Raw genomic sequence first — 27,419 nt, 5'->3', positions numbered from 1 at the left:
GCGCGCCTACGTCCCGCCTTCTCTCACACTTGCAACATGGCGCCACTGTTGGTGTCGCTGAAATGCGGCTTACACTTGCACAGGCAAAAACTGGCAAGTATTCTTCGAAAAACTAGCTCGTATCACGCTTGGAATAAAAGTCGAAGCGAGAATGGGACGAAGTACACGCGCCAAAGTCCTTACCTGGTAAGTTGAGAGGAGTTACAGAGGGCACGGTGCTTTTGGGGTTGAAAGTTACCACACAAGGACAGATCTGGGCACAAGTTTACAAATGTCTTCCTTTGTTACACGTGAACCAAACTCACAAGGTCTGATTTTCGGAATGCCGTATGCCTGTTATGCGGCTGCTGTCACGCAAATCCCACGTGAGTTTGTATCATGTCCGCTAGCTTGGTGCTAACTTCGATCTCCAGTACCAAGATGTTCACAAGTTGTATCTTGCGCTGGCTACACCATGGACAGCTGCAACGCAATGTTTGACGTGATTTTTATGTGACAACGGAATGGTCACAGGTCGTGCAGCAATACTGTTCGTTTCTTTAGTTAGGGAAATCATGTAGACTCGGCAGGGGTCTTGCATCACGTGTTTGAGAGTCCCACAGAAGTCAGTAAATGTTAGATAAGCGTGTTTGTCCCACCCGGTGGTGGGTGCATTGACATTTATTTTCTGATGATGTCATTGTCAGTGAACAGCGTTGCTCCACGGTCGGAGGAATGAAAAGTACAAGATATAAAAAGATTCCGACATTTCAAAAGTGAAAGTTGATTGCGTTCTGTTTCAGTTTTGATATGACACAGAGTTTCGAAATGATGCTTGATACTCGAGTCAATTGAGATCACCAGGACAGCAGGATATTGAAAAATTATGCATAAACTGAACAACAATATTTTGCAATTACCTGTTTAAACAGGGCTGTTGTTGTGACTTTATGCTTATCATTTCCAAATTTCTGGAAAAAGTGGTGCACATGCAGTTGAAATTTTTCTTGGATGAACATAACATCTTGGAGGTCTTCCAGTCAGGTTTCAAGACGATGCATAGCACGGAGTCAGCCCTGTTACGCGTTTCTAATGACATCCTCCTGGCAAATGACTCTGGAGACCACGTGTGTCTAGTTTTATTGGACTTAACTGCAGCATTTGATACAGTGGATCACAGTATTCTGCTGACTCGTTTGCAGCACTTGGTGGGCATTGGCGGCAGTGCTCTTGAGTGGTTTAGGTCCTATTTAGCTGACAGAACCTTCTGTGTCAGCCTTGGCTGCTCTGAGTCACGCACTGCTCCCCTGTCATGTGGTGTTCCACAGGGCTCAATTCTGGGGCCTCTGCTGTTCTCGCTGTATCTGCTCCCATTGGGTTCCATCTTAAGGAAACATGGTATTCCCTTCCACTGCTATGCAGATGACTGCCAGATCTATGTCCCACTGAGCAAGAAAGACGCCTTCTCATTAAGGCCACTCCTATCCTGTCTGGAAGAAATCAAAACCTGGATGGCACAAAATTTCTTGAGATTCAATGAAAAGAACACAGAGGTGATATTGTTTGGTCCCAGTGGCCCTTGTACATTCCATCCTGTAGACTTGGGCCCCCTGTCTCCTTATCTTAAGTCAACAGTCTCAAACTTGGGCCTTAAACTGCACAGTGATTTCAAACTCGATCGGCAAATTGGTGCCGTTGTTAAATCCAGCTTCTTTCACCATAGACAGCTGGCCAAAATAAAACCTCTCCTCTCACATGAGCACTTTGAGACAGTAATTCATGCCTTTGTCACATCCCGGCTCGATTACTGCAATGCCCTTTACTTTGGAGTCAGCCAGTCCTCCATTAAGCGCCTTCAGCTGGTCCAGAATGCCGCTGCTCGCCTCTTGACTGGTACTCGTAAGAGGGAGCACATAACTCCTACTCTGGCATCCCTTCACTGGCTCCCCATTCATTTTAGAGTTATTTTCAAGATCCTCTTATTTGTTTTCAAATCTCTGAATAATCTCGCGCCACCGTACCTCTCTGAGCTCATCCGCCCCTACACACCTGCCCGGCGCCTCAGGTCTGTGGACCAGACTTTATTAGAAGTACCAAGAACTAAACTGAGGCTCAGAGGGGATCGAGCCTTTTCTGTTGCTGGTCCCTCTCTCTGGAATGACCTCCCACTGAACATTCGGCAAGCCTCCTCGCTGCCCATCTTCAAAACCCTCCTCAAAACTCACTTGTATTCTTTGGCATTCGACTCAGCATGACTTAGATTTGTTCTTGGTTTTACTGTTTGGTGCTTTCTACCGCCTTTATTACCGATTTGTCTTACTGTTTATTGTGCATGTTAAATTGCTCCATGTACAGCACTTTGTATGCAGCGATGGCTGTTTGAAAGTGCTCTATAAATACTGTTGACTTGACTTGACTTGACTTATCCCATCAGGGGTCGCCACAGCAAGTGACTTTTCGGTTTGCTTGTGCATGATTTTCATTTTCTGTATTAAAACACACCTGTATAAAGGGGGTTGACCTTTGTCCCAAAAAATAGTAACATATCCCACAATCTCATATGTTTGACCATAGCTGTAGGCTGCTTCGCCTTTTCATTGCAAACACCGGCACGTTGTTAGGTGTGAATATCTCGATTAGTTTACGTGATGAGAGGTTTTTAGTGAACTTTGACTGTAGCGATGGACATGTACATGGAGACTTCAGACAAGCAGACAATATACAGGTATTATGTTTAATTGGAGATTTGGATACTTATAAACTTTCAACCGCATGATTGGATTGCTGACACAAAATTAAGCACAGTAATCCCTTGATTTTCACAGTTAATGGGGACCAGAACCCCCTGTGAAAGGTGAAAAACTGTGAAGTAGGATTTTAAATTGGAGACAAACATGGTGATCCGTAGCGCTCGGACATTTGTCTTCTTATTAATTGAAATATGTTACTTTTTTATCAGACAATAGTCGTTTTTGTAAAGAATAAAACTCTCACCTAGGTTTTGGTTGTCATGCAAAACTGGCATATCCGCTAGCTCTGGGGTGCCCAAACCTTTTGGACCTTAGATCGACTTTTCGATCAACCAAACTCCCGGGATCGCCCCTTACCGCGCACGCGCACACACACACACGCACGCATGCCATGATGAGAAAGCCTGACATGGAGGCATGCGATGCAGTTTTGCACCCTTTAACTATCGTAGCTCACACGTACCGTTTTAAAGTGCTTCTCTGGGCCCTCAAGATTCCTATTCTCTGCCCGTACTCTCGGTGAATTGTACACGAAGCAAACTCTGAATGAGAATAATGACGATAAAAGATATTGCGCAACTGCTCTGATCACAAGCTGCAATTGCAGACTGCTGAGCGCTAACAACTTACGGTGACGTATATCTCGCGCCACGTAGGTTAATGATTTACCTGCTTTATTTTATTTTTTAAATATTTTTTTGTGAAAATGAGACTGATAGGATGATCAGGGTGCAGCGTACATTAACAAAAAAAAATATTACTAACATGTACAAAGACACACAAATGGTTGTTTGTTTTTTTTCTCCTCCACCCCTCGGATCTACTTGGGACATGTCCTAGATCTACCGGTCGATCAGGATCGACGTAATGGACACAAAAGCCAGACATGCTAGCAAAATTAGCAACGGTGTTACGGTAAATTATAAACTTTTACACACTTCCAACACTCAGGGAGCAGTCCAGGCTGTTGTATACTTATCCTCATGTATGGTAACTATTAACGAAGACACAGGAAACAACAGCACGTCTGCATTTATGTGAAGCTCTCTCCAAAGTGGGAGAACCGACGGCAATGTTTGTGGCTTGCAACCATAGCCACAGCTTAGCTCCCGCTGATGGATCACTTTTCTTTTGGATCGGCATTTGTAATTATTTTTGGGAGTTCAAATAAAACGTTTCCACCCTTGCCCCCCGACTGTTACAACCAACAATGACACATGCTTCATATCATGACGAATGGCAAATACGCATGACGAATGGCAAAAACGCTTTGTTAGTGGGGCTAGCCTTTCAGTATGTCCACTGGCAATGGATTGTGGGCGATACAGAAAAGGCCAAACCACTCTATTGATGAGATTTGATTAAGATAATTTTTACTGACAATATATATGTACTGTCCGTATATTCAGCCCTAATTTGAACAGAGGGTGCCATCTAGAGGGCTCAGTAAACACAATTGGTTCATGAATCGTATGAAAACTTCATCAAGAACATGGTGACCAAAATGGTTATGATCACAATATTGTCAAAAATATGTAAATATAAAAACAAATACATATGGATACAGTGAATGCATTGTGAATTTTATTATGAAAATAAAACATATAGATCAAATAAACTACCTTATGTACATTTTGCATATTCAAATTTGAAGACACTATTGATTAGTGACGAGGCTTACAGTAAACTGTCAACAGAATGAAATAAATTGAGCCCACACAGTCGAGAGGTGTTATACAAGATTCTGATCAGTGCTTTTACATCTTGTGTTTCAGCTGAGTGCCCTGCCGCGCTTGCGAACAAGAACTTGGAAAACAAATACAACTGAAAGCAGTAGACGCATTTTGGAGGCAGCAAACGTAAGTAGACATGAGAAGTACTTCTACATCAAAGTGCTGTGAATATATGAGATTCATGGACACCTTAATGGCAAACCTCCCACAGCAGTTGCAGGTGACAGATAAACGAACATGCTGGCACGGGAACGCTGGAAGAGGTCTCAGTGCAGACCCCAAAAATGTGGTGAGAGCTTTTGCGTATCAGTGTTTCTGCAAGCAATTCAGAGTGGGACTGACGGGACACATGGCATGTCTTAAACTCTTTTACGGCTGCGCTACCAAAAACACAATTTTTCATATAATGTACACGGTAGTGCCCAAGTTATACAGGTAGATGTCTCCACTAAAATGTTGAGAATTAAGAAAAATAATTAAATTAATGTTTTCATGAAATATCACAAAAATACACAGATTGGCACAAACACTGAGGTATTTTTTAGCCCATAGTTGTTTGTCAGGGTCAAGAAATATTTGCAAGTAGTTCTACTCGTGAGTGATGAATCACCCTTTTTCGGAAGTTCACTTTACAGGATTCTAAAACTGTCGATCCTAATCATTAGCACGTCAACTGCGTGTTCAACCGTATGTAGACATCAAGCTGGGTCTTTCTGAAGCTAGCGGTCTGCTTTAAATACATATCGAGTAATTCTATTTGTTTACTTTGACAGTGGGCGTAAACAGTTTGAAGCTTCTTTTTGATGAATTCTTCACTGTCTGCTAAACTGCTGCTTGTTGTGAAGTAAGATGAATTGAGTTTGCATGCGCAAGTCAAAGCAATAAATCGGCTGAATGATGGCTTGTGTGTTAAAAAGAAATTGTAAAGCAGTTACTCAAGGTGCCACTTTATTAGAACATTTAAAACATCCATCCATCCATTTTCCTAATCCGCTTTATCCTCACAAAGGCCACGGGGGGTGCTGGAGCCTATCCCAGCCGTCTTCGGGCAGTAGGCGGGGGACACCCTGAACCGGTTGCCAGCCAATCGCAGGGCACACAGAGACAAACAACCATCCACGCCCACACTCACACCTAGGGACAATTTAGAGTGTTCAATCAGCCTGCCATGCATATTTTTTGGAATTTGGGAGGAAACCAGAGTACCCAGAGAAAACCCACGCAGGCCCGGGGAGAACACGCAAACTCCACACAGGAAGCCCGGCACTGGAATCGAACCACGACCTCTGCAATGGGAGGTCAACGCGCTAACCACTGGACCACCGGGCCGCCTATATTTAAAACAGATTTGTTAATTCGAGTGTCTCTTTTATAATCGTGTCGTCATACTGCCAAACCATTGATGGCATTTTTATTTCTACACACTAAATGTACAGTACTTCTGCAGATTAAAAACACTGAATTGACATTAGCCGAGCTCCATTTGTGTCACAGAAACCTTTGCAATTGCAGGAAAGGTTAACGCCCTCTTTGTAATGTCACATATTACTTAATTGAATTTGATGAAAGGCAGATGTTGAGAACAAGGTCGCGTAATTTGCTGCCCTAAAGCCTGGCTGTAACGCAGAGCCTCCATATTGAATGGGTTAGAGGAATTAGTGCATCAACTTTGGCCCGCAGAGAGTCCCTGTGGCAGGTGTGCGCTGGAGTGCTAGTAAATAGACATGGTGGCAACAGTGTGGGTGCCCCACTATCAGATGGGATGACAGCCCAGGTGTCTCAAGGGACTTGTAGTGTTAGGCTGAATTTTCAGCTCTCCTTGATGATTCTTTCCGAACCCCCAGGGACCCCGTAGACATTTTAGATTCCATTTGAAAGAGTCTAAAATAGACAATGTATGTAGGAGTTAGCATTTTTAACCATCTCATGCGTAAAAGGAAACGTTAACCACCGTGTAATAAAACTTATGAAACGTAGAAGTGGTTTAAGACTTGCCAATTTGAGTTAAAACAAAATTATGTTGTGTGAAGAGGAAGCAGTTTGTTTTCAAACAAAATGAGAGGATTGTCTTGTTCTCCTTAGCTGAAAGAGGTGAACACAACTACTATCCTGTCTGCCATGCTGTCTTACGTGTGGCCGAAGGACAGACCTGACCTACGGGCCCGTGTTGCCATCTCGCTGGGCCTGCTAGCCGCAGCCAAGGTACAAGCTAAGACGATTCCGTTTCTATGCTAGACATCATATTATCATATGCAGCGGTTTAACTTTTCACTTTTGTTTACCCCCCTTAACGTCAGCTTCATGTTTCAAGGGCAGGACCTCAAATCTAATTTCTTGGTTCCTATTCAAGATTCCTTACAATCCGTTTATGATGATTCAACTCTAGTTTTCAATATAAACATGCATTGAAATCAAAATTTCATGAGCCTCCCCCACGCCATCTTCGCATGGGGCCGACACCTCCATGATGAGGTTGTTCTTAGTGGCCTCAGAGATGCAAAGTGTATCTGGCCTCAAGGTGGAGCTTATGATGTGCTGTGGGAATCTTTGCTGTTTCTCCAGGACTACAAAGAGCTGTCATTGCCGGGCTGTTGACAGCATCCCTGCTGCCGTAGTCTTGTGTCCTGGCCTTGGCTGCACTCAAGCCTTGACAAAAGCTCTTGCACCGGTGGTGTTTCGCTCCCGGCTGCAGATACTGATATGCGGTCTGATGGCTTATGCAATTGGATTCAGCACCCCGGCCCTGACTGAGAGCTTTTGGGCAGTAGCTCGGGATGTGTTCCAAGATTCCCCTTGCTGAGCACAGCGACCAGTTAGGGGTCTCCGCTTCTCCCAAGGTGAAGAGGATCATATACAGTACTGCCTGAATTTGGCAGGTGATGCGGTGTGGCAGTCCGTCCAGGGGCCTTTTCTTTCGGTCCGTTGGTTGCTCCCACCTTGTCCACATCTTGCCTCAAGCAAGCCACTCTGCTTGATCTTCCGTCCTCAGTTGCACCCCCCCCATGAATCTGCCTCTCTGCACACCCTGTGTCGAGGTGTTGGGAACAGCTCCAAGCTTGCTCTGCCATAACCACTTGATCTGTTGTGCGCAGCCGGGACTCAACATCCAGCAGAGCAGCCTTGGCATTCCACTTCCTTACAGTTTTCGGTGTTTTCGATTCTGTGTTTCGGGGCGTCTGACAAACTGTTTGCTGCTCATTGATCAAAAAACTTACTTTCATTAGTTGACACAGCTCCTGAGGCCAGTTGTAGATTTTTTTTCCATTTAAAATCTTTTCTTCCTCTCTTTCGTTTTTTTAAATGAATTACAATGACTTTACACGTCTTGCCCATCGTTTATTTTACCCTGGCATCTTCCTATTGTGAAAGTGCGCTCGGTTAACTTCAGACCATCTCAGTCATCCTGGAGCTTGTGATTGGCTGAGTCTTTCTCTTTCTGGTTGGATTTGTTTTGTTTCATACGAATGGAAGTCTTCCATTTTCTGACAGTTTCTCTGGTTTTGTTTTCCATTTTATTTCTTTTTCGTCTAACAGCGACCATACAACCACGTCCCTGCCTTTGGGTCGCAGCTCTCTTTATTCATGCTACACATTTTGGCCTTGTGCTTTGTTCATTGTAAAATGTGAATCTTAGTGAACATAAAATGAATTTGCTGGATGAAGTCCTTGGCTCTGCAAGAGCTACAGTAGGTTGGCAAGCCTCTTTGGCTTTGTGGTAGCTGAAATAACTCCAGTCTTCACAGTTCATGTATTGCACGTATCACACTCTTTCCTGTATCTGCTATGTCCCTCATTTATTTTGAAACTCCAAAGGTCATCCACCTTCTAGACTCGACTTAACTTGCAATATATATGTCGGGTGAAATGTTGTGATCAGACTAAACAATTTCTTGATATAAAACCCTGCACTGGTGAAAGTTGAATAGTGCTGCTGAGCTCTAAACTCTCCTACCACAGGGCATTGTTACAGTAAAAGGTTAATATAAGCTTCACAGTTAAAAATTCAATGCTGTAGCTAAAGCTCTACCTGACACACCCGCATCCTCGCAGAGACCACCTGTATTTGTGTGCGCACTAAAATGCAAACATGGAAAGGTATGGTTTTATTTTTGTCATTACCATGTTATTTTCTGAGAAGCGTTTTGTGTGGAAACGGGTTAAATGTGATTCAAAGGTGGCAGTCATTGCCACTTTGACAATTTTGTGGTTCCGTTTGGATTCATTGTCACTTGTGCAACTTGCTGTACAACTACCAGACTATGCAAGAGATTTTTGATGCCAGATTTTTTTTCTGAAAGCATATTCACCATAATTTGTTCCTTGTGTTGGAGTGATCCCATCACTGTTGCTTCTCTAATTTTGTTCATGTTGAGATTACCTATCATGACCACAAATGTCTGCATTGCTGTTGAAATGTACTGAAACTCGTATAGATCCTGCCCACATACCCCCCCCCCCGGGGCAAAATCATCCAAGCTTTTTGTCGATTTCCTGCTTTGCTGAATGAAGGTAGCCCTAATTTTTTCCTGTTGGTCTACTTTAAATGGAAGCATCATCTGGGTGCAGGACATTTTTCAATCAGCAGAATTATAATAAATTGACCTCAACATCTAGCTGCGATGATATTATCTGCAGGTACAGATTGACATGGTTCAACACAGTACCTACATTTTGCAACCTCATAATGAGTTAGAAATTCGATGAGGGAGTGTTTATAAGCGCTGCGATAATAGGTTCTGGTCATGGTAGCTCGTGGCATGCATTTTTTTCTTTTTCTTGGCCATCGGAAGATTTCTGAAAAATATGTTGATTTTTTCCCAAACGGCCAGTGTATTTCCGGGCTAGTCCTGGGCATCACGGCAGGTAAAAATAATCACTACCACCCCCATTCCTTGTTGTCTATTATTTTTTGGCACGTGACTGGAGGCCCGTTAACGCCCCCAACCATGACCCCCATCGCCAATTGTTGTTTGGCAAGTGACGGCTGCCTTGACGACTATTCCTGGGCCGAATTTTGTTCCCAGCACATCCCTGATTTGCATGTAGGCTATGTGGATAAATGTGTCTATTTATGGGTAAATGCTTGTAGTTTATTTTCTTTACTGATATTCAATTATAGCATGCAGTATTGTATGAGAGAAAACCCAAGAAACAAGGCAGAAAGGAAAATGCTGTGTTCCTCATTGTTCTCCGGCTGCCCTAATGTGTCACAAAGTGCTCAGGTTGACTCACACAGCATTCCCTATGCTTTTAATTAGCCCTAATACCCAATTCAGTTCCATTAGCCGAAAATACCAGCGAGCGCAGGAGCACCAGCAGAGATGGTGAGGGAGCATTTACAGGAATTCACAGACTGTGTGTAAAGCCTCCATGTGCATGTTAGGTGGAAAAAAACTCTGGTTCCAGTGTGTTAAAACAGCCTTTAAAACCTCCTCTGTGGAGGTTGTTATAGGAATCGGCACAATAATTGATTAATCGGGCAACCAAAATTCTGTCAATTGAGTAGAATTATCATCCTTGGGAAGTTGAGCTCTACCTTCCAGCAGCATTATTCTGCTCAAAAAGTCTCTCAATCGATTGAATCATTGGAGGAAAAAAACCCGACTGCGCATGATTGGTATTTTGTCACGGTACTATGGTGCCCCTTGTCTTGCTTTTTGTTTTTTTGGCATTTACCGTATTTTCTGCACTATAGGGCGCACCAAAAAGTCTTCAATTTTCTTAACCCTCTCAGGCTCAAATTAAGTTCTTGTAACAGGTAAAGTAAAGGTACTTGGTTGTTACAAATCTGCAACACCTGCTCTGAGAGTTAAAAACTCACCGAGCGCCTTAAAATCCGGTGCGTCTTTTGTATGGTCATTACGGTAATACTCGAAGATGGCTCCTTCCTGGAGACATGCTTCCAATGTTATAACTTGCTGTTGGTTCAGTGAACTGTGTCGCTGCTTTATTAAATAAGTTTTTGTTGCAGCTCCGAAAAAAGGAGAGCTGTGGTATTATTTTTTTAAAACAGTCTCAACAAATACAGGTACGTCTTTGTCTGTCTCCGTGCCTTCTTCCGTTCGACTCGAGAGGCGTTCAAGACCACCTCCGAAAAAGGTAAACTAATGATTACTTCAATGAAACTACGAAAATTTCAAATAATACATCAAAACTGAAAAGCAAGCAAAGATATCACAAAATAAATTATATAGCCACCCCTACAGAATTTATATTGGGATTTCATCATTTGTGAATACACAACAAAGGAATAAATAACTACTACTGACATCTGATCATAGTCGTCGTGGCGCTATGGTCAAGGAAATGCCAATGCGTTTTTCGGAGGCGGTCATGAACGCCTCTCGAGTTGAACGGAAGAGAAGGCACGGAAACGGACAAAGACTCACCTCTATTTGTTGAAAAAAGGAGAGCTGTGGTTTTTTTTTTTTTAAACACAGACTTTATTAATGGTTTTCACAGTGTCAACAAATACAGGTACTGTACGTCTTTGTCCGTCTCCGTGCCTTCTTCCGTTCCACTCGAGAGGCGTTCATGGCCGCCTCCGAAAACCATAAATTAATTATTACTTCAATGAAACCACGAAGAAAATCAAGCGAGGAAATCACAAAATAAATTCTGGATCGGGGATATAGAATTTATTTTGTGATTTCCTCGCTTGATTTTCTGTTTTGATGCATTATTTTCAATTTTCGTAATTTCATTTAAGTACAGTAATAGTAAATTTACGTTTTTCAGAGGCGGTCATGAACACCTCTCAAGTTGAACGGATGCCTCTCGAGTTGAATGGAAGGAGCGTAACACCATCTAGTGGAGGCATTGTAGATTGTGCCTTATAATATGAAGCGTCCAATGTATGAAATTTTTTTACAAAATAGCCATTCATTGAAGGTGCGCCTCATAATCCAGTGCGTCTTTTAGTGCAGAAAATACGGTACTCTGATGACGGGAACTCATTGGAAATGAATTGATACATCTCTAGGGATTTATTGTTGTAAATAAATCAATAAAATACTACTTAGCACCACCGAATTACTATTATTATGTATTTATTTTTGTACTGTGATGGGCTTATTGAGACTCTTCACCTCTCCTTCCTCTCTGCCCTCCCAGATCACCAATGTGACAGTGCCCTTCATGTTTAAGTATGCAGTGGACGAGCTGAACCAGATGTCGGGACACATGCTGAACCTGAACGATGCGGCAAGCACTGTGGCTACCATGGCAACGGCCATGCTGATTGGCTGTGAGTTCCAGACTTTTGTTGCACGAGCAGGTGCCGTGCTGATCAGAGGAGACGATAGGAGGGCCTAGTATCTCCAGGCTGACCTTTCTCGACACACTCGCATCAATGCAGTTGCACAACCCTTGCCTTATCCTCCTTTTATTTACATTATGGGCTCTTATATATTTGAGTTCACCGCTTTTTAATCCACACATGTATGCTGACAACTTTTAGATGTGGTAGCCATTTCCTTTCAAGGTGAACAGGGAGACCATATTTTTCCGAAGCAGACATGTTTTTATTTGTCTTATGTTGAGGTTCTGATGGAGGCCAAGTATGTGTTGTTGTTGGTTTTTTTAAAACTGTTTTCCCTTTGTTCTCCTCATTTGTCGTTGCCCGAATAGCCCCCGTCAGAGGTGTGGTGGAGCTATAGAAGGAAGTTCATTTCTAATCAGAGTATTGTGTGTGTGTGTATATATATATACACACATACAGTATATGTGTGTGTATAATATAAATTTAAAATATTATCTATTTTATATATATTTATATTTTATAAAAAATATACAGTACATATATATTTTTTGGGTGAGGTGCTAATGAAAAGCATAAATACATGGGACAAATGGTGACCTGACACCTACTGCAAGTCTCTCTATCTTGGATACACTTTGCCCTGTAGCCACTTATTTTAATGAGCCCACTTAGATCTTTCTCAGTCGCGCTTGGTGAATAATTGGAGCGCGCGACCAGGTCTCCAGACAGGATGAAATCGGCTGACAAGATAGAATGTACAGGATGCTCTTTCAGAATGGAATTGTATTCTTTGCACCCTTTCTGCAATGCTCCGGGCCACATGTCTGTGGCGGGGTGTGTAATTTGGCTGAAATGGTAGCCCAGTGCTCATCCTACCTTGTCAGATGTGGACACTTTGTTCATTTGATGAGCATTCCTATTTAACGCCACATTACTGCCGCACGAAGATCGGCAGACCGAGCAATTACCACCCTACTCTGGTCCCATAAGACAAGGTAGGTATTCGCAGAGAAATCGCCTCTAGAACTCCAGGTATCATTCCACCTCGGACTCAGATACATTTGTAACTGATCCTAGTCGCCGTCTTTTGTAACTGTGCTGAATGAATATCTGATGATCCTGTAGTTACTCAAATAGAATGCTCAGTTCTTCTCGTTCTTAGACAGTGGTGCAATTGTGCTCATACCTTATAATTTTTTAAATACAAGTAATTACCAGCAGCCATATAACAGACCTACTCGACTCAGCTATGGCCCCTTTCAATTAGCAAATCTAGGGAGAGGGACTGTAAACCGTCTAATACCAGTCATCCTGCATCCACAGCTCAACGGTCTACTCTGTTGAGGATAGATGATGCACATCTTAAGTCCGCATTGCCATCACCGCACTATGGACTACCATGTGTTGCTGTATTGGTATGATTGACATTAGCCTCCTTATCGCTGCTTTATTCTAACAATTGATTGAAAACTGCCAGAAATGACAAAAATACCACGCCAGATGTATCCTGCTGTCAAGAGGCTGACATATGATACTCACCCTTCTCTATTTTGCTGCAGCAAAAAAATCACTTGCTGACTAAAGTGTATCCCTTAACCATAGCTCTGAGATGATGACGAGCATCCGTTATTTTTCCAAAGCCCAGCTCTGTTTCATTTTGAACCTCCCCGCTCAACAGCTTCAGGGTGTGTAATTGCCTGTGTCCTGCCCTGTCCCAGATGGTTTGTCACGGGCCTGTGCAGCCCTCTTCAACGAGCTTCGGAACATGGTGTTCGGCAAAGTGGCCCAGAGCTCTATCCGACGCATCGCCAAGAACGTCTTCCTCCACTTGCACAATCTGGATCTGGGGTTTCATCTCAGCCGCCAGACGGGAGCACTATCCAAGGCCATCGACCGTGGCACCCGAGGCATCTCATTTGTCCTTAGCGCCCTCATCTTCAATCTTGGCCCCACCGTCTTTGAAATGGGACTTGTGAGTGCCATCCTGGTAAGATCCATTGTGAGATCTTTCTCATCGTGTTTGATAACCGATATCCAATACTCTGCAAAAGCGGCTCACGGTGTTCATTCTTTGTGTGGACCTGTTATTATCCCAATACCTAGCACCTTTCATCGCCGAGGCACACTTCGCAGCAGAACGTCAGGATATTAATTCCAAGATGTCTCACTTTCATTAGATGAATCCCAGTTTTCTTTGGGTGGGCAACCCTGAGCCCATTAGCATCGATGTAAAATTGTGAAGCTTTGTTTCAGCTTAATGTCCTCCTGTAGTGAATGCCTGCCCCCCCCCCCAACCACACACACACACACACACACTGGCACTAAAAGACCTGCTCCTCTATAGCTTTACCTTATTATTCCACCCTGCACCATAATGTCAGATTGGATGTAATGAGGACAGACTTCATTGCCCACATAGCTAAAGCATTAGCATGATTAGTTCTTGTCTTTTTCCCTTCATTTGTAACACCCTATTTCATAGTGAAGTGGCCACAAACTCGCTTTTGACGCAAGCACTGGAGCATGGTGGCCTGATGTGCTCGCTTGACTTTGTTTCATGGGGCTGTTAAGTTGCGAATGATGAACAATGTTTTTTAATCGACCTGCTTTTGTCCTGTGCAGTTCTACAAGTGTGGCGGACAATTCACGGCCGTGGCTTTGGGTACCTTATCCACATACGCCCTTTTCACCATTCTCATGACGCAGTGGAGGTAACCTTTAGCATGTCCATACTTCAATGTGCCGATTTATAACATGTTGTACGCTGAATTTATGGACTCACTACTGTAACCAAATATCAGATAAAAAGGCAAGGCCTCCCATTTGTTTCGGTGCACAGGACTCGTTTCCGCGTAGAAATGAACAAAGCAGACAACGAAGCAGGCAATGCAGCTATCGACTCGCTCCTCAACTATGAGACTGTTAAGGTGAGATCACATAAACACACACGCCTTCCCACAGCTCAACCCTATTTTCAGTTCGTCCTCATTACACCCCTCCTCCTTTCATTTTTCTTTCCCGTCCGTCTTATGTTTTTGCTCACTTGAGTCGGGAACCATTTCCTTCCGTTTCCTTGGTAGAATCAATTTCACACGCTTTCTCCTCTGTCTTTCTTTTATCTTATACACGTATATTACATACCAAGTGCTGTAATGCCCATTATTTTTGTCCTATTATTCAAGGACTTTACTCTTCCGTGTGTGTGCACCAGTGCACGTGACTTGTGTTGTTGTAAGAGAGGAAGGATAATCAACTACAGATTGGCACGTGAACCTAAACATAGGGTAAATAAATGAATGATATCAATAATGTAATCAGCACACTTAGAAATGATTACTAGAATGCTGTTCAGTTAGTGTGAACCTTTACACAGTTCATTATAGCACTTTCGGCACTGTGGTCTATGTGGTTTTAACGTTCCAGTAGACTACAAAATGCCTAGCTATTAAAATTATTATGACCCGATAAAATATATGAATAAATAAAATAGTGTATTTATGGACTTTTTAAAAACACATTAATGCAATGAAATATTTTGATGAGAAATGTCTCAATTTCTTCAGACTTAGTTTTCTGTGTGGATGCACCTTGCTCCATTCTAAGCCTTGTTCTCTACATCGTTGTTATATTCGTATTTTTACACACACACACACACACAGATCACTTCTCCAGCATCCTTCAAAGGGTTTCTGTTCATTGCTCCGGATATATTTTGGCACCTATGGTATTTTCATTTGCTCTTATTTTACATTCTGTTTTCCTTTTACATTTTGTTGTGTTTTTTTTTTTGTATCATCTGTGTCAATGTGGCCGAATTTAGCATCACTCTGAGCTGTGAGTGCATATGTAATTAGATCTCCACCCACTCAGAAATCCGTTCCACTTTTCACAAAGGGCTCGATGAGAACCTGAACATGGTGTCTTCCTTGCGCTGCCTGTATTTGTTCTTCATGTGCTACATTTTCCTCTCTCTCTACCCCCCGCCCCCCACTGTTCCCCTGCCTTTGCCTGTATTCCAATGTATGGCATGTCTGTAGCTACACGGTCGGTAGCGAAAGAAGCAAATCGCCCACTTTGCCTGAGTAGAAAAACAATTGCACGACTAAACAAATGCAATGTTTGTCAGTTCGTGGGTAATTGGCGATGGAGTGGAGGAGGGAGCTTGTTATTGTTACTGCATTTAAGCAATGTGCTTGTAGCAGATTCACAAGGCTTTTCCCTGAAGTGATAGCTGTATGTCTTAATCAAAATCAGTGCTGCTCTTGTGGCTCGGCACTTAAGAGGTTCTTTGTTGAGAGGCACTAAAATGCCATCCACAGATGTGTATCCAGAGTTTGACAGAAACAGTTGTATGCAGTAGTTCTTCCTCAACATGCAAATGATTGATGAATGTTTGGCTTCGCAAAAGCTTAATCTATAACTGTCTATCAATTTTTTTCTGTTACCGTACCGACTTTCATTTCAATGCTAAGGATATGACGATGAAGTGTTTCAGAGGCCAGGCCCACCGAGACCCAGACCTAAAACCTAAGCGGGGTCCCCGAAATGATTCCTACACCTCCAACCCCAACCACATTTCATTGTCTCTCGCTGTACACATTCTTTTCATCCTAAAGCCCTGGACTTTCTCCCAGTCACATCTCTTTGTGTTTCTCACTCCAGTACTTCAACAACGAGAAGTATGAAGCTCAAAAGTACGATGGGTTCCTGAAAAGCTACGAATCGTCCTCGTTGAAAACCACGTCCACGCTGGCAATGCTCAACTTTGGCCAGAGCGCCATCTTCAGTGTCGGCCTAACCGGCATCATGTTGCTGGCAAGCAAGGGCATTGCGGCAGGTGGGTCACGCCACGACGACTATCACCATATGTCTGCTTACATTGTTTACCGGATATGTAACATCTGCATTTCAGATAAACTACTTCACTCACCTTCTAGAGAGAAGAAAGAGTGACGGTACAATGTGACTAGCTAAATTGTCCATTTTAAGTAAATAATAAATTTAAATCCTCTCTATGGACATTCGTTAAAAGTTCCTGACACGGAGGCTGATTTGCGCCAGCATTTAATCAACTCATCTCAACTTTATCGACAGCCACTTCAAAACAAACATTTTGCTGCACACCAAGACACAAGACAGTCAAAACAATAAATGAAGAACTTAAAAACACCAAACATCACAAAACCCGAAAACAATACTGAGTCTCGTGCTAAGTCAAGCCCATAGAATCAAAATGTGTTTTGAAATGAGTTTTAAGAATGGGGAAAAAAAGAGGGAGGCTTGCCTAATGTTTAGCAGGAGGTCATTCCAAAGAGAGGGACTGGCAACGGAAAACGCTTGATCCCCTCTGAGCCTCTGCTTAGTCCTCAGTACCTCTAGTGGCGTCTGGTCCGCTGACCTGGTACGTCGGGGTGGAGGAGCTCAGAGAGGTATTTCCATTGAAAGATTTTAAAGCAAATAAAATAATAATCTCTAAAGTGTGCGGTAACCCAGTGGAAGGAAATCAAAATTGGAGCTACATGTTCTCTCCTATGATCAGGAGGCGAGCAGCATCCTTTTTGGACCGAGAGACGCTTGAGGGAGTACTGACTGACTCCAAAATGAAATGCGTTTTTGAGTAATTTGTCAGTCCTTTTTTGCTCAGCGGGACATAGATCTGTCAGTCGCCCGCATTGCAGTGGAGAGAAATACCATGTTTTGTTAAGATGGGACCCCATTCTTCCTGGCAGTTGGGGACAGAATTAAGAAAAAACAAACAAAAGCAGTATAAAATCATTTGTTCAGCGTTATTGCCATGCGTTTGTTCGCCCTCTTGACATTTTACAGTAAAACAAAAGTCCCTGTAATGGACCGAACTAAATGCTTTACAATTGAATGTGCATATACAGTCATACCTCGGTTTTCAACCATAATCGGTTCCAGAAGGCTGTTCGAAAACCGATTTGTTCGAAAACCGAAACCACACTCTTTTCTTTTTCTAATAAAATCGTTATTGAACAGATCTGTTCACAATGGAACGCTATACGAGGTAGCGTCACTTCCTCGTCTACCCAAGGAAGCGTCACTTCCTCGTGTCAGGAAGGCGAGAGTAGTCAAGTGACCCATTCAAGTGTGCTCAGTTTGTTCGAGAACCGAAAACTCGAAATTCTTGGTCGAAAACCGATTTGGTCGAGAACAGAGACGTTTGAAAACCGAGGTTTGACTGTACTATTATCCACATTACATTCTAAAAGACGGGGACCAAATGCAACAAGCATGAAATGAAACCAAATCGTTTCTACGCTTTTGTTAAAAGTAAAAAAAAAAAAGAAAAGTCATGTGTTTATGATGTTAATTATGACCAGAAGATGAGCATAGTGTGCATCCATGATATGTTTTTGCGATGCTGCATTTGATGTGTAGGTACAATGACAGTGGGCGACTTGGTGATGGTGAACGGCCTGCTCTTCCAGCTGTCCCTCCCTCTAAACTTCCTGGGCACGGTGTACAGAGAGACACGGCAGGCTCTTATAGACATGAACACGCTTTTCACGCTGCTCAGTATTGACACCAAGATCAAGGTAACTTCAGCGGCAGCTTGACATTAATTTCTTCACTGAGCCGAGTCCATTCACAAGAGCATTTTGTGTGTTCCCTTTTTTTTTTTTTATTTTAAATTCTGACAAGGTCTCCTGCTTGAATGCAATGAAACCTAACACTGTATGTAAAAGCCTGGAGATATGTGATGAAAAAGAAAAAAAAAACCTTTCAAAATCATGCAAACTCCACCCAGCAAGGCCAGAGCCTGGATTTGAAGTCTCAAGCTTAGAAATGTGAGATGAATGTGCGAACCACTGTGCCACCTCAATTTGTAAAGTTGCTGTTTTTAATGTTGCCTCTTTGAGCAGTTATCTACTGCTGTGATATAATTGTAATTGTAAGGAGAATCGTAAATGATTACTAGCTGCATTAATAGTTTCTTCTCCTTTTAATGTGGTCGATAAAATGATGCTTTTGTCTGACAAACTTTTTGTCCAATACACAAGTAAGCACAGTTGAAAGTTGCCGGGAAAACTTGGGCAACGGTTTTGAAAGTTCTTCAGAAATACTTCCTCTCAGATCTCACTCAGAAAAGCTGGAAGGAGCCAGCAGACTCTTTTTCCTGCTTGCCTTTCAGCAACTCTGGCGCGTTTCGGGTGCACTTAAAACACATAGTCGGATGTTTACTATTTGAAACACTGTCGATGCAGATTTGATTCGAACAGACATGCCCTTTGTTTCTCCTGTCAAAGTGGCAGTCAGTTATTTTTATGAAACGTCCTGACAGCCCATCTTGCGCTAGAAGAGTCCATAAGTGCAAATGTGTGTGTGAGCGCGCGCTCCCTGGCACTCTGAGCACTATTGAGGTGCCAGGCCTGTAATTGCAGCAGTAATAAGGTTTCTTATTTTTTTCACTCATCAGTCCCGCTCCCATTTGTGATTCCCGGAGAATGGCACAGCCCAGCAGGCCGCTATTGACTGAACACATTATGCATTCTTTTCAACATTTGCATTATGTACTTAACATAATCCAGCCCACCCCTTTAACTACTCCGCCAAATAAATTGTTGTGCCTTTTCTGCGTGTGGGTGGGGTGAAGTTCTAAACTGTCTGATCTAATGGACTGCGAGTTGTTTGTATTCATTTGCAGAGCGGGATTGTGCTGCCCTTCATGTTGTATTGACAATCTAGCTACCAACAGGCCTGACTTTTGGGAAGGCTTTTCAACTTAAAAGATGCCATGATGAGTGGTGTACTCTTTGCCTGAGCTACAGGCTTTTGGGTGATTATTGTGCTATTAGTTTGTGCAGAAGAGGCTTTCAGTCTGTGCGGGACAACGCTTTATTGGTTACCGACCTCGGCTTTATCTCAGCGCTATGCTGAGAGCTCAGCCCGTTGTATACCGTAGGTTTTCGTGTGTATTGATCAGTCAGGCCGCGTGAAGATGAAAAATCAGTCTCGTTATTCAGCACCACTTAAATCCTCTTCTGATTTTCGTTCTTCTCCGCCATTATCCAGCTTTATAAGGAGTCGCCTTGCATCAAGTTTATTTTTCTAATATGCCCGGCTTTGTGTCTTTTTATCTTTTTCCATTTCACCATCAGTCAACTTTGTGGTTTGCCTACAGGAGAAGGATCTCGCGCCACCTTTAAGCATCAAGCCACAAGAGTCCACAATTCGCTTTGAGGATGTATATTTTGAATACCTGGAAGGCCAGAAGGTCCTGAATGGGGTGACCTTCGAGGTACCTGCCGGCAAGAAGGTGGCCATAGTCGGTGGCAGCGGCTCCGGGTAAGTCTCCAGCAATCCAGGTGCTCAATCCTTTAGCCACGTCTCACAATTGCACTTGCTGACAGTCTCCACCCGCTGTCATCACTGGAGTGGAAGAATGCCGCTGCTGATGCTTGGCCCCATCTCTGCTTTCAGGAAAAGCACAGTAGTGCGGCTGCTGTTCCGCTTCTATGAGCCCCAGCGGGGGAACATATACATCGGTGGGCAAAACATCAGAGACGTCAGCCTTGAGAGCTTGAGGAAGGCTTTAGGGGTCGTACCGCAGGTCTGCGATGCAATGCGAGAAAGACAACATGATTTAGCCACATCCACTGCACTTAAGTTTTACGCTCAGTAGTGAAATTATAAAATAGTCAAATTGCTCACACGATAATCTGAACAGATGGTACGTTGTTTTTTTTTCCCCATTCGCATACTACTCTTTCTGACTCCTACCTTTGTCTTTGTATCTACTGCACTCTGTTCCCGTCACTGCAGCAATAACGATATTCTCTCTAAAGCTTGCTCCCCCCCCCCGCCCCCCCGCCCCCTCTCCCCTCCTCTCTGTTGTCAGGATGCTGTTCTGTTCCACAACACCATCTTCTACAACCTGCAGTACGGGAACATCAACGCCACACCGGAGGATGTTTACCAAGTGGCTCGTCTTGCAGGCATCCATGATGCCATCCTCAGGATGCCGCATGGCTATGACACTCAGGTCGGGGAGAGAGGCCTAAAGCTGTCAGGTTCGCTGCAATTTAATGACTGTTGTGTTAATATATAAACTAAGTACCCTGTACTTTGCGTTTTCATCATTTCAATTTTCCCAATTTTTTTATTTTATTTTATTTATTTTTTTGGGAAACTGTACCCAGTGAGGAGCCAAGCATGACTCTCCCATTGAGAAAGGCACAATTCTTCAAAAGGTTCATCAATCATGGCTTGGCTTAGACCTAATTGTTCCCTTTGAATATTAATACCAAGACATTGTGTACAGTTCTGTTTTTCTTTTGCGGGAACAGTTAGACAAATAAGACTGTGTCCCAGCGCACAAAGCAAAGTCCATAAAGGCATTCTTGAATTTGGTCTGGAGAAACTTGAGAGTTCTGACTTCAAGCCCATCACGTGCCCCTGTGTCGAACTAAACTCCTCATGTTCCATATTTGATTGTCATTCCATTTCCACTTGTCAAGAATTGTTACACTGAAGATAGCTTGTCAAGTTATCTTTAAGCTGGTAGCAGTCTGGGTTTCAAAGTTCCTTCTGACATTCCCCACCGCTGGCGCAGTTTTATAATGTCTCTTAAAGCTGCTTGCATTTAAAAGGCCACACACAGCTTGTATGTACCAAAGGCTGGGTCAGACGCAGAGCCAAAGTCTCCTGCTGATTTTTCTTCGCAATTAAATAAAAGTCCTCTTGTACCTGTCATGCAGAATTGTTGCTACGGTGCATTTTCTCTCTGCTTGAGGTGATTATCCGATGAGGCTAGGGGGAGGCCTTTCGCTCATCATTTCATACCGACCCGCTGAGGTCTGTTTGCTTTGTTTCATGACGTCCATTGTTTCGTTTCAGGCGGGGAGAAGCAGCGTGTCGCTATCGCCCGTGCAATACTGAAGAATCCGCCCATTCTCCTGTATGACGAGGCCACATCATCTCTGGACTCCATCACAGAAGAGGTGCAGGCATACATATTTAACAGAACAAACACCCACTCAGTCACCTGCCAAAGGTGCACACGATAATTCGGCATCACTGTGACACCCACCCTCCCCCCATTCACACACCACTGCACATATTCCCCCTTGCCACCTGCCGCTGTTTCTTCCTCCTTAAACTCCAGCTCAGCTTAAAACCCCCTCAGTCTTTGTAAGTGTTACATTTAATGAGAAATTTCAGCACGCCATTTCTGCTTTCGAGAGGAAAGCGCAGCATTGTCGCTCATGTCGATTCGAATTTCCTGTTGATGTGAATGTGTTTCTGAATTATCGTATATGAACTTTGCAGTCAGAAGCATATGAGTTGTATTTGTGAGTGAATTGCATATGCACCTTGTTAGTCACGTGTTGGTTATTGTTGTGTTTCAAGTACGCCATCATTGCAACGTTTAATATCTAGTGGAACACTTGAAAGAAAAAAAAATGATGCTGTTTTTTTTTTTAGAACATCCTGAGCGCAATGAAGGAGATGGTGAAAGACAGGACCTCGGTGTTTATCGCTCACAGGCTTTCCACCATTGTGGACGCCGACGAGATCATTGTGCTTAGCGAGGTACGTAGTCTTCATTTTACACGGAATTTCCTTTCCTTTTCACATGAGGAAACCGTTTGTCATGTAAAAGTATTTGCGGGGCCGCTAGTCTTTGACGCTTTCCCCCAAAAGGTTTATAATTGCCTGTAGATGCCACAAGATGACGACAGCACACATCTATGGCCTAACTCTCAGCCATCAAACTCCGGTCCTCGTAGGGTGCCATTCTGCATGTTTTAATTGTTTCCCCTCATCAAATGATCTGGATCGTTATCAGGCTCCTGCAGAGCTTGCTGATGAGGTGATCATTAGAATCAGGTGTGTTGGAGGAGGGAAACATCTACAGTAGTACATGCAGGATAACGACCCCCCTCCTCTCCCCGGGACACCGGCATATGCCACCTGTTACCTAAATAAATGAAGCTCCTCCTCCTTCATGTCAATTTAGTTCGTTGACACCAGGTTGCAACAAGATGGCGCCAGAGCATTCATTTTCTATTGGACAGGGCCTTGACCTTAGCAAAAAGCCGAGTGCCTTGACTTTTTCAGCGATTAACATTGGAGACGTTCCCAAAGAAAATCGAGTTATTGGCCAGTCCAATTAGCACATTTTTCATGATGATCTGCACTCAACTGACCTTTTGTTTATTATCACTGTCAGTGTTGAGAATTTAACAGTTTATTTCAGACACTTATAATTGTATTCCACTGAGAGATGTTATATTTAAATTTGTGTGTCAACATTTTGTTCGTGCAAAACACAGGCTTCAGCTTGGATTTTGCAACATGATGTAAACATGTTGTTTGCGATACTCCAGAAATCACAGAATATATTTTTCTCAAAGGGGGGGGGGGTGTTTTTCTAAGGCATGGTGATAGTCCCAAAGACCTCTGCCACAATTGGCTGTAGTCGTCGGGCCCTGTTGAGCTCAGACCTTTTTTGTGAGACTGATTGAGCCAAATATAAAATGCAGTACATTTATTTGCTATATCACAGATTTTTGTAAAGATTGTTTTTATTGATTTTCAAAGTACAATATACAGGCCAGTCTGAATTTAGAGTGGCATGCTTTCAGTTTAGTACCACATTGTTCTGTAACATGCCGGACAGTTACTGTAGACTGCAAGAGATGCAGCTTAAGAGCAACGAGAAGAGGTAGAGAAGGTCCCCAACTCATCTCCAGTCATTGTCATTGTTCATACCGAGCAGAGGAAATACGTGTCTCTGAGTATTATTGCATTTTCTCTTTGTATGTGTTGCTTCTCCATTTGTTAAAGTATCACTTGTGTCAAAATAGCAGCTTTTGGAAGGTTTGTAATTATCGTTTGGAATGATCACAACATCAATGCAAATTTCCCTTGGAAGCGAATGTTAACATTGAGGCAGCATAACGCCATTAAATTAAATTATATGGTTTGGTGTTTTAAATATGCAACGTCTAATTCTCTTTTGTGTCACTTACAGTAAACTTGAAGTTACAAATGTTACAAAAAAAATGAGCACGCGTTGCCTCTGATTTGGACGACTGTTTTAGCAGAAATCATTTTTGTTACCAAAAGTGATATTACTTGTCACCCGTTTCTTTGACAGCCAGAGTGTGAGCAGGTGCTGAGGAATGCCATAAAAGTGTAATTTAAGTTAAAAATGCGAGTGGGGTATTTTTAAAATGGTCTCGCTAGATCCTGGATTTTCATCGTGTGGCTATGGAATGTATCCCGTGTGATACATGAGGGTTCACTGTAAACACAAACAATGACTCTTTCCGATGCGGTCAATGGTGTGTTACCAAAATAGGAGAGAAGAGAAAACACTGCGATATGTCAAGGCCGTCCTTGGAGTCACTTGCGGTCTTAAAAGAGCATCAATGTGAGACACGTCAGCACACGTCAGCAGTCAAGTGACATTTTCCATCAGTCCTCCCAATGCTGAGGAAATAAGAGGCTCTTTTGAAGGGCTCCCAGTGAGCATGTGTGCTTCCGTGTTTCCAGAGTCAGAGGGCGGGGATCAGAGGGTCGTGGCGAGGCGGCATGTTTTGTGTGTGATGTCGCCATGGAGTTTGCAGGTGTCGCCACCAGAGTACCGCCCGGGGTGCTCATTAAAAGCACGCCAACGGTAGCATGCTCGTCTTGGGCTCACTGAAAATCCTGCCCACACCTCTGCATGCTCGTGGGGGCTGGAGGGGGAAGGGGCGCCTGCATTTTGTGTTGGACTGCGTGGGAGGCGTGCGTACACGCCCGTGTGTGTGTTTCTGAGTCTGTGTTTTTGTGCAAGAAATGCAACAGTTGTTCAGGAGGCGTGAGGGATCGTACGGGGGGCCTGGCAGAGTGTGATCAGTATTGGTGGTCATGAAGAGATTATTATTAAAAGCATTTTGATCTGGGCAAACTTTTTTTTTTTTTCCTGGCGGGACAGGGTAAGGTGAAAGAGCGCGGCAACCATGAAACGCTCCTCAGCACCGCGGGCAGCATGTACGCCGACCTGTGGAACACCCAGAACAGCAAAATGCTGAACGGCAACAAGAGCTCCAGCCAGCCGGCGACCGAGCGCCTTTCCCAGAAGGAGGAGGAGAGGAAGAAACTGCAGGAGGAGATCCTCAACAGTGTGAAGGGCTGTGGGAACTGCTCCTGCTGAGAGAAGCTGCCATCTCCAAGTCTCATCACCATCCCCACGCAGATGGCCCAAGCTGGAGTCCCCAGTCTGTGTGGTATTTGAGGAAGGGAAAGTGGAGGGTGGGAGGGATGTGGCCCCATTATGCATCCTAGCCAGGCACCATGGTGTGGCCATGCTTCCTTTTCCTCCGGCTTGTACTTCTCATCATCTGAATAACGGCTCTCGCCGGCCAAGTTGAGGAGGAGCTGAACAGACACTGGATGGCGTCCAGAGCTTCTATATGTCACTTTCCTCAGCTGAAGCCAAGAGTAAAGAGACCTTGTATATCACATACGTGCGCGCTAGACATCTGCTCGGCAACATGGTCACAGCCACTTCCCTGTCTTTGCTTTGCATCCTTTGGGCTTTATTGACATCTTTCTTCACACTGGAAACAGAGCAGATTACGCGCGATGATGTACATATGCCTTTATACGACACACTTTATATAGCTACATCTGAAAGATGTTGTTGTTTTTTTTTTTTAGATTAAATTAGCCAGATTGTTTTTTAAAATAAGTATGATTATCTGGTCATATATATATATATATATACACACACACACGTACACACACATTTTCTTTTCTGTGTTGCTAATTCAGACTTTTCCCCGTGGTTCAGTCTTGATGCATATTTCCACTTCAAATGTCCCAGACAGAGTGAAATATTAAATTGTTGAGATTGTCCCCATTAATGCATCAACCATCGGTGAATGTTTGGAGTCACATGCACACAAAACTATCTCCCGAGTGAATTAACAGAATGTCAGTGATGCATCGATGTAAAAATAACACTGCAGGAACGGTGAGAAGCGGCGAATAAATGATGAATGATTTTCACCACAGTGTGAGCCATGTCGCGAGGGCTCCTTTGCGAACATCTTGCAGTAATATCGTCGAGCCTTGACATAAGCAGTTATTGTGACGACAGTCGCCTTTGTCATTTTAACAGTAGCTAATTGAACGTATTGTTGAGAGAGCATTGAAGGTTTTCTGCCAATATTAATACAGTATTTAAAAACTGACATGTATGTCCTCATTTTCAGAGGGCTGCTTTGTTTGTATCCCTGCTGGTTTTGCTTCTATTAATAAAATGATTGTCTTTGATACACAGATCTTGTCTGATTTCTTGTGTAGTCTGACGACACCACTGATGAAAAAAAAGGTATGTTTTCTGTAAATAAGTTATTTTTTATTTTGCAATTTGCGACTGACACAGTAGTGGGGTTTTATTTTTTCATTTTTCTTCCAATATAAACACCTAATTAAAAAATTGTTGAAAGTGCTACTCAGCTGTGGAGATGCAGCGTTAAACTGTTTTTCACCTTTTCAGATGTCCTTTTTTTTTTTGTGCAAGGCGTGGCTAAAGCAGTTCCCAGTGACATAGTATGAAGTCTGCCAACAGTCTCCCTTCCCCTACTATAAAACTGGGGCGCCTGCGTTTGCATCAGGAGTTATGTAGCACAGTTAGTTGGATAACTATGCCTACATCCCAAAAGCATCTTCCAATTGGTTAATTTGCAGGTGTAGCCGCTTCAGAGCACCTCGTAGGCTGTGAGTGTGCGCACGTCACTGGCAGAAATTGGAAGAGTGACCTAAAACCATTCTTCCAAAATTTAACGTGACAACCAGCGTATGGACAACTGCCTCACATTAGCGTAGCTGCTTTAGAGTGCCTCGTTGTCTCAGCGTGTAAAAGCTCCATGATGACCTGGTACCATGTTTTCCGGCCGCTGGAGGCTCTTGGCGGATATATTCCCGCGGCTCAAACTTGTAGCCTACAGTAGTTGCATGCATGATGCCTTTTATTGATGCTAACACTACTTTCATACACTACCTGTATCTACTTTTGACATTTTTCTTGAATTCACTTTTTCCACTGTCATATTTCTTCAGCACTAAGAAAAGAATTGAATGTGTGTTCTAACAAGACAGCGATACTTGTTAAAGTGTTTGATTGCTTTGATACAAGGTAATGCCGCTGTAATCCTGACAGATGCCAAGTCAGTGGATCTTTCTTTAATAATTGAAAGTAATAAAATGTAACATACAAGTAAAATGTCAGCCTGAGCGTGTCGAGCCCTCCACCACTTTATGACGGATGAAAGTCGACTTTGATAAAGTCTCTTAAAAGCAAATCAAGTGCATGATTACTGTCTGGATGGCTCTCCTTTCAAGCGTTATATGTCCAGGCTCCTGAGTTGATGGTAATGGTGTCCTTCTAATGCAACCCAGGAAGAGATTATGAGACACTTCATTAGCGACTCCCAACAGTGGCTGCCCCTTAAAGGTGACTCGCTAATTATTCAGTGAGCATCATTCACTGTGATCTTCTCAGCTTTGTATTTGATTTGCTCAAGGACGTCACGCACTGAAGCGTTGACGTTTAGCGAGCTTGTCAGTGTGGCGCTTGCATTCTAGTTTTGTTGGAAACAGTGTTGCAAAAGATCTGTTTTGGGTTTTTTTGGGTTGTTTTTCACGGCCCTTATTCCATAGTGTGAGCTGTTTGTC

The 27,419-nt window shown here is 43.3% G+C and overlaps 1 protein-coding gene across 2 annotated transcripts; it reads left to right on the top strand.

Annotated features, from left to right (window-relative positions):
- Positions 1-21: 21 nt before the first annotated feature.
- Positions 22-26,021, top strand: abcb7 (ATP-binding cassette, sub-family B (MDR/TAP), member 7). 2 transcript variants are annotated; one of them, XM_086105659.1, is made up of 16 exons: positions 22-186; positions 4,505-4,588; positions 4,677-4,751; positions 6,545-6,664; positions 11,576-11,708; positions 13,442-13,710; positions 14,346-14,434; positions 14,563-14,650; positions 16,386-16,560; positions 18,126-18,283; positions 19,870-20,033; positions 20,169-20,298; positions 20,587-20,758; positions 21,585-21,688; positions 22,173-22,280; positions 24,673-26,021. In XM_086105659.1, exons 1-16 carry the CDS (start codon positions 37-39, stop codon positions 24,889-24,891), a joined length of 2,238 nt encoding a protein of 745 aa, XP_085961785.1. In that variant the 5' UTR covers positions 22-36; the 3' UTR covers positions 24,892-26,021. The 2 variants fall into 2 exon arrangements, with proteins under 2 accessions (XP_085961785.1, XP_085961784.1); XM_086105658.1 differs by having other exon boundaries at positions 4,674-4,751.
- The last annotated feature ends 1,398 nt before the right edge of the window (positions 26,022-27,419 follow it).

Source organism: Hippocampus guttulatus, chromosome 2 (genome assembly GCF_054856545.1).
Source record: "Hippocampus guttulatus isolate MCC_2025c chromosome 2, RoL_Hgut_1.0, whole genome shotgun sequence".
Classification (NCBI taxonomy): domain Eukaryota; kingdom Metazoa; phylum Chordata; class Actinopteri; order Syngnathiformes; family Syngnathidae; genus Hippocampus; species Hippocampus guttulatus.
This window is presented reverse-complemented; position numbering and strand designations above follow the sequence as displayed.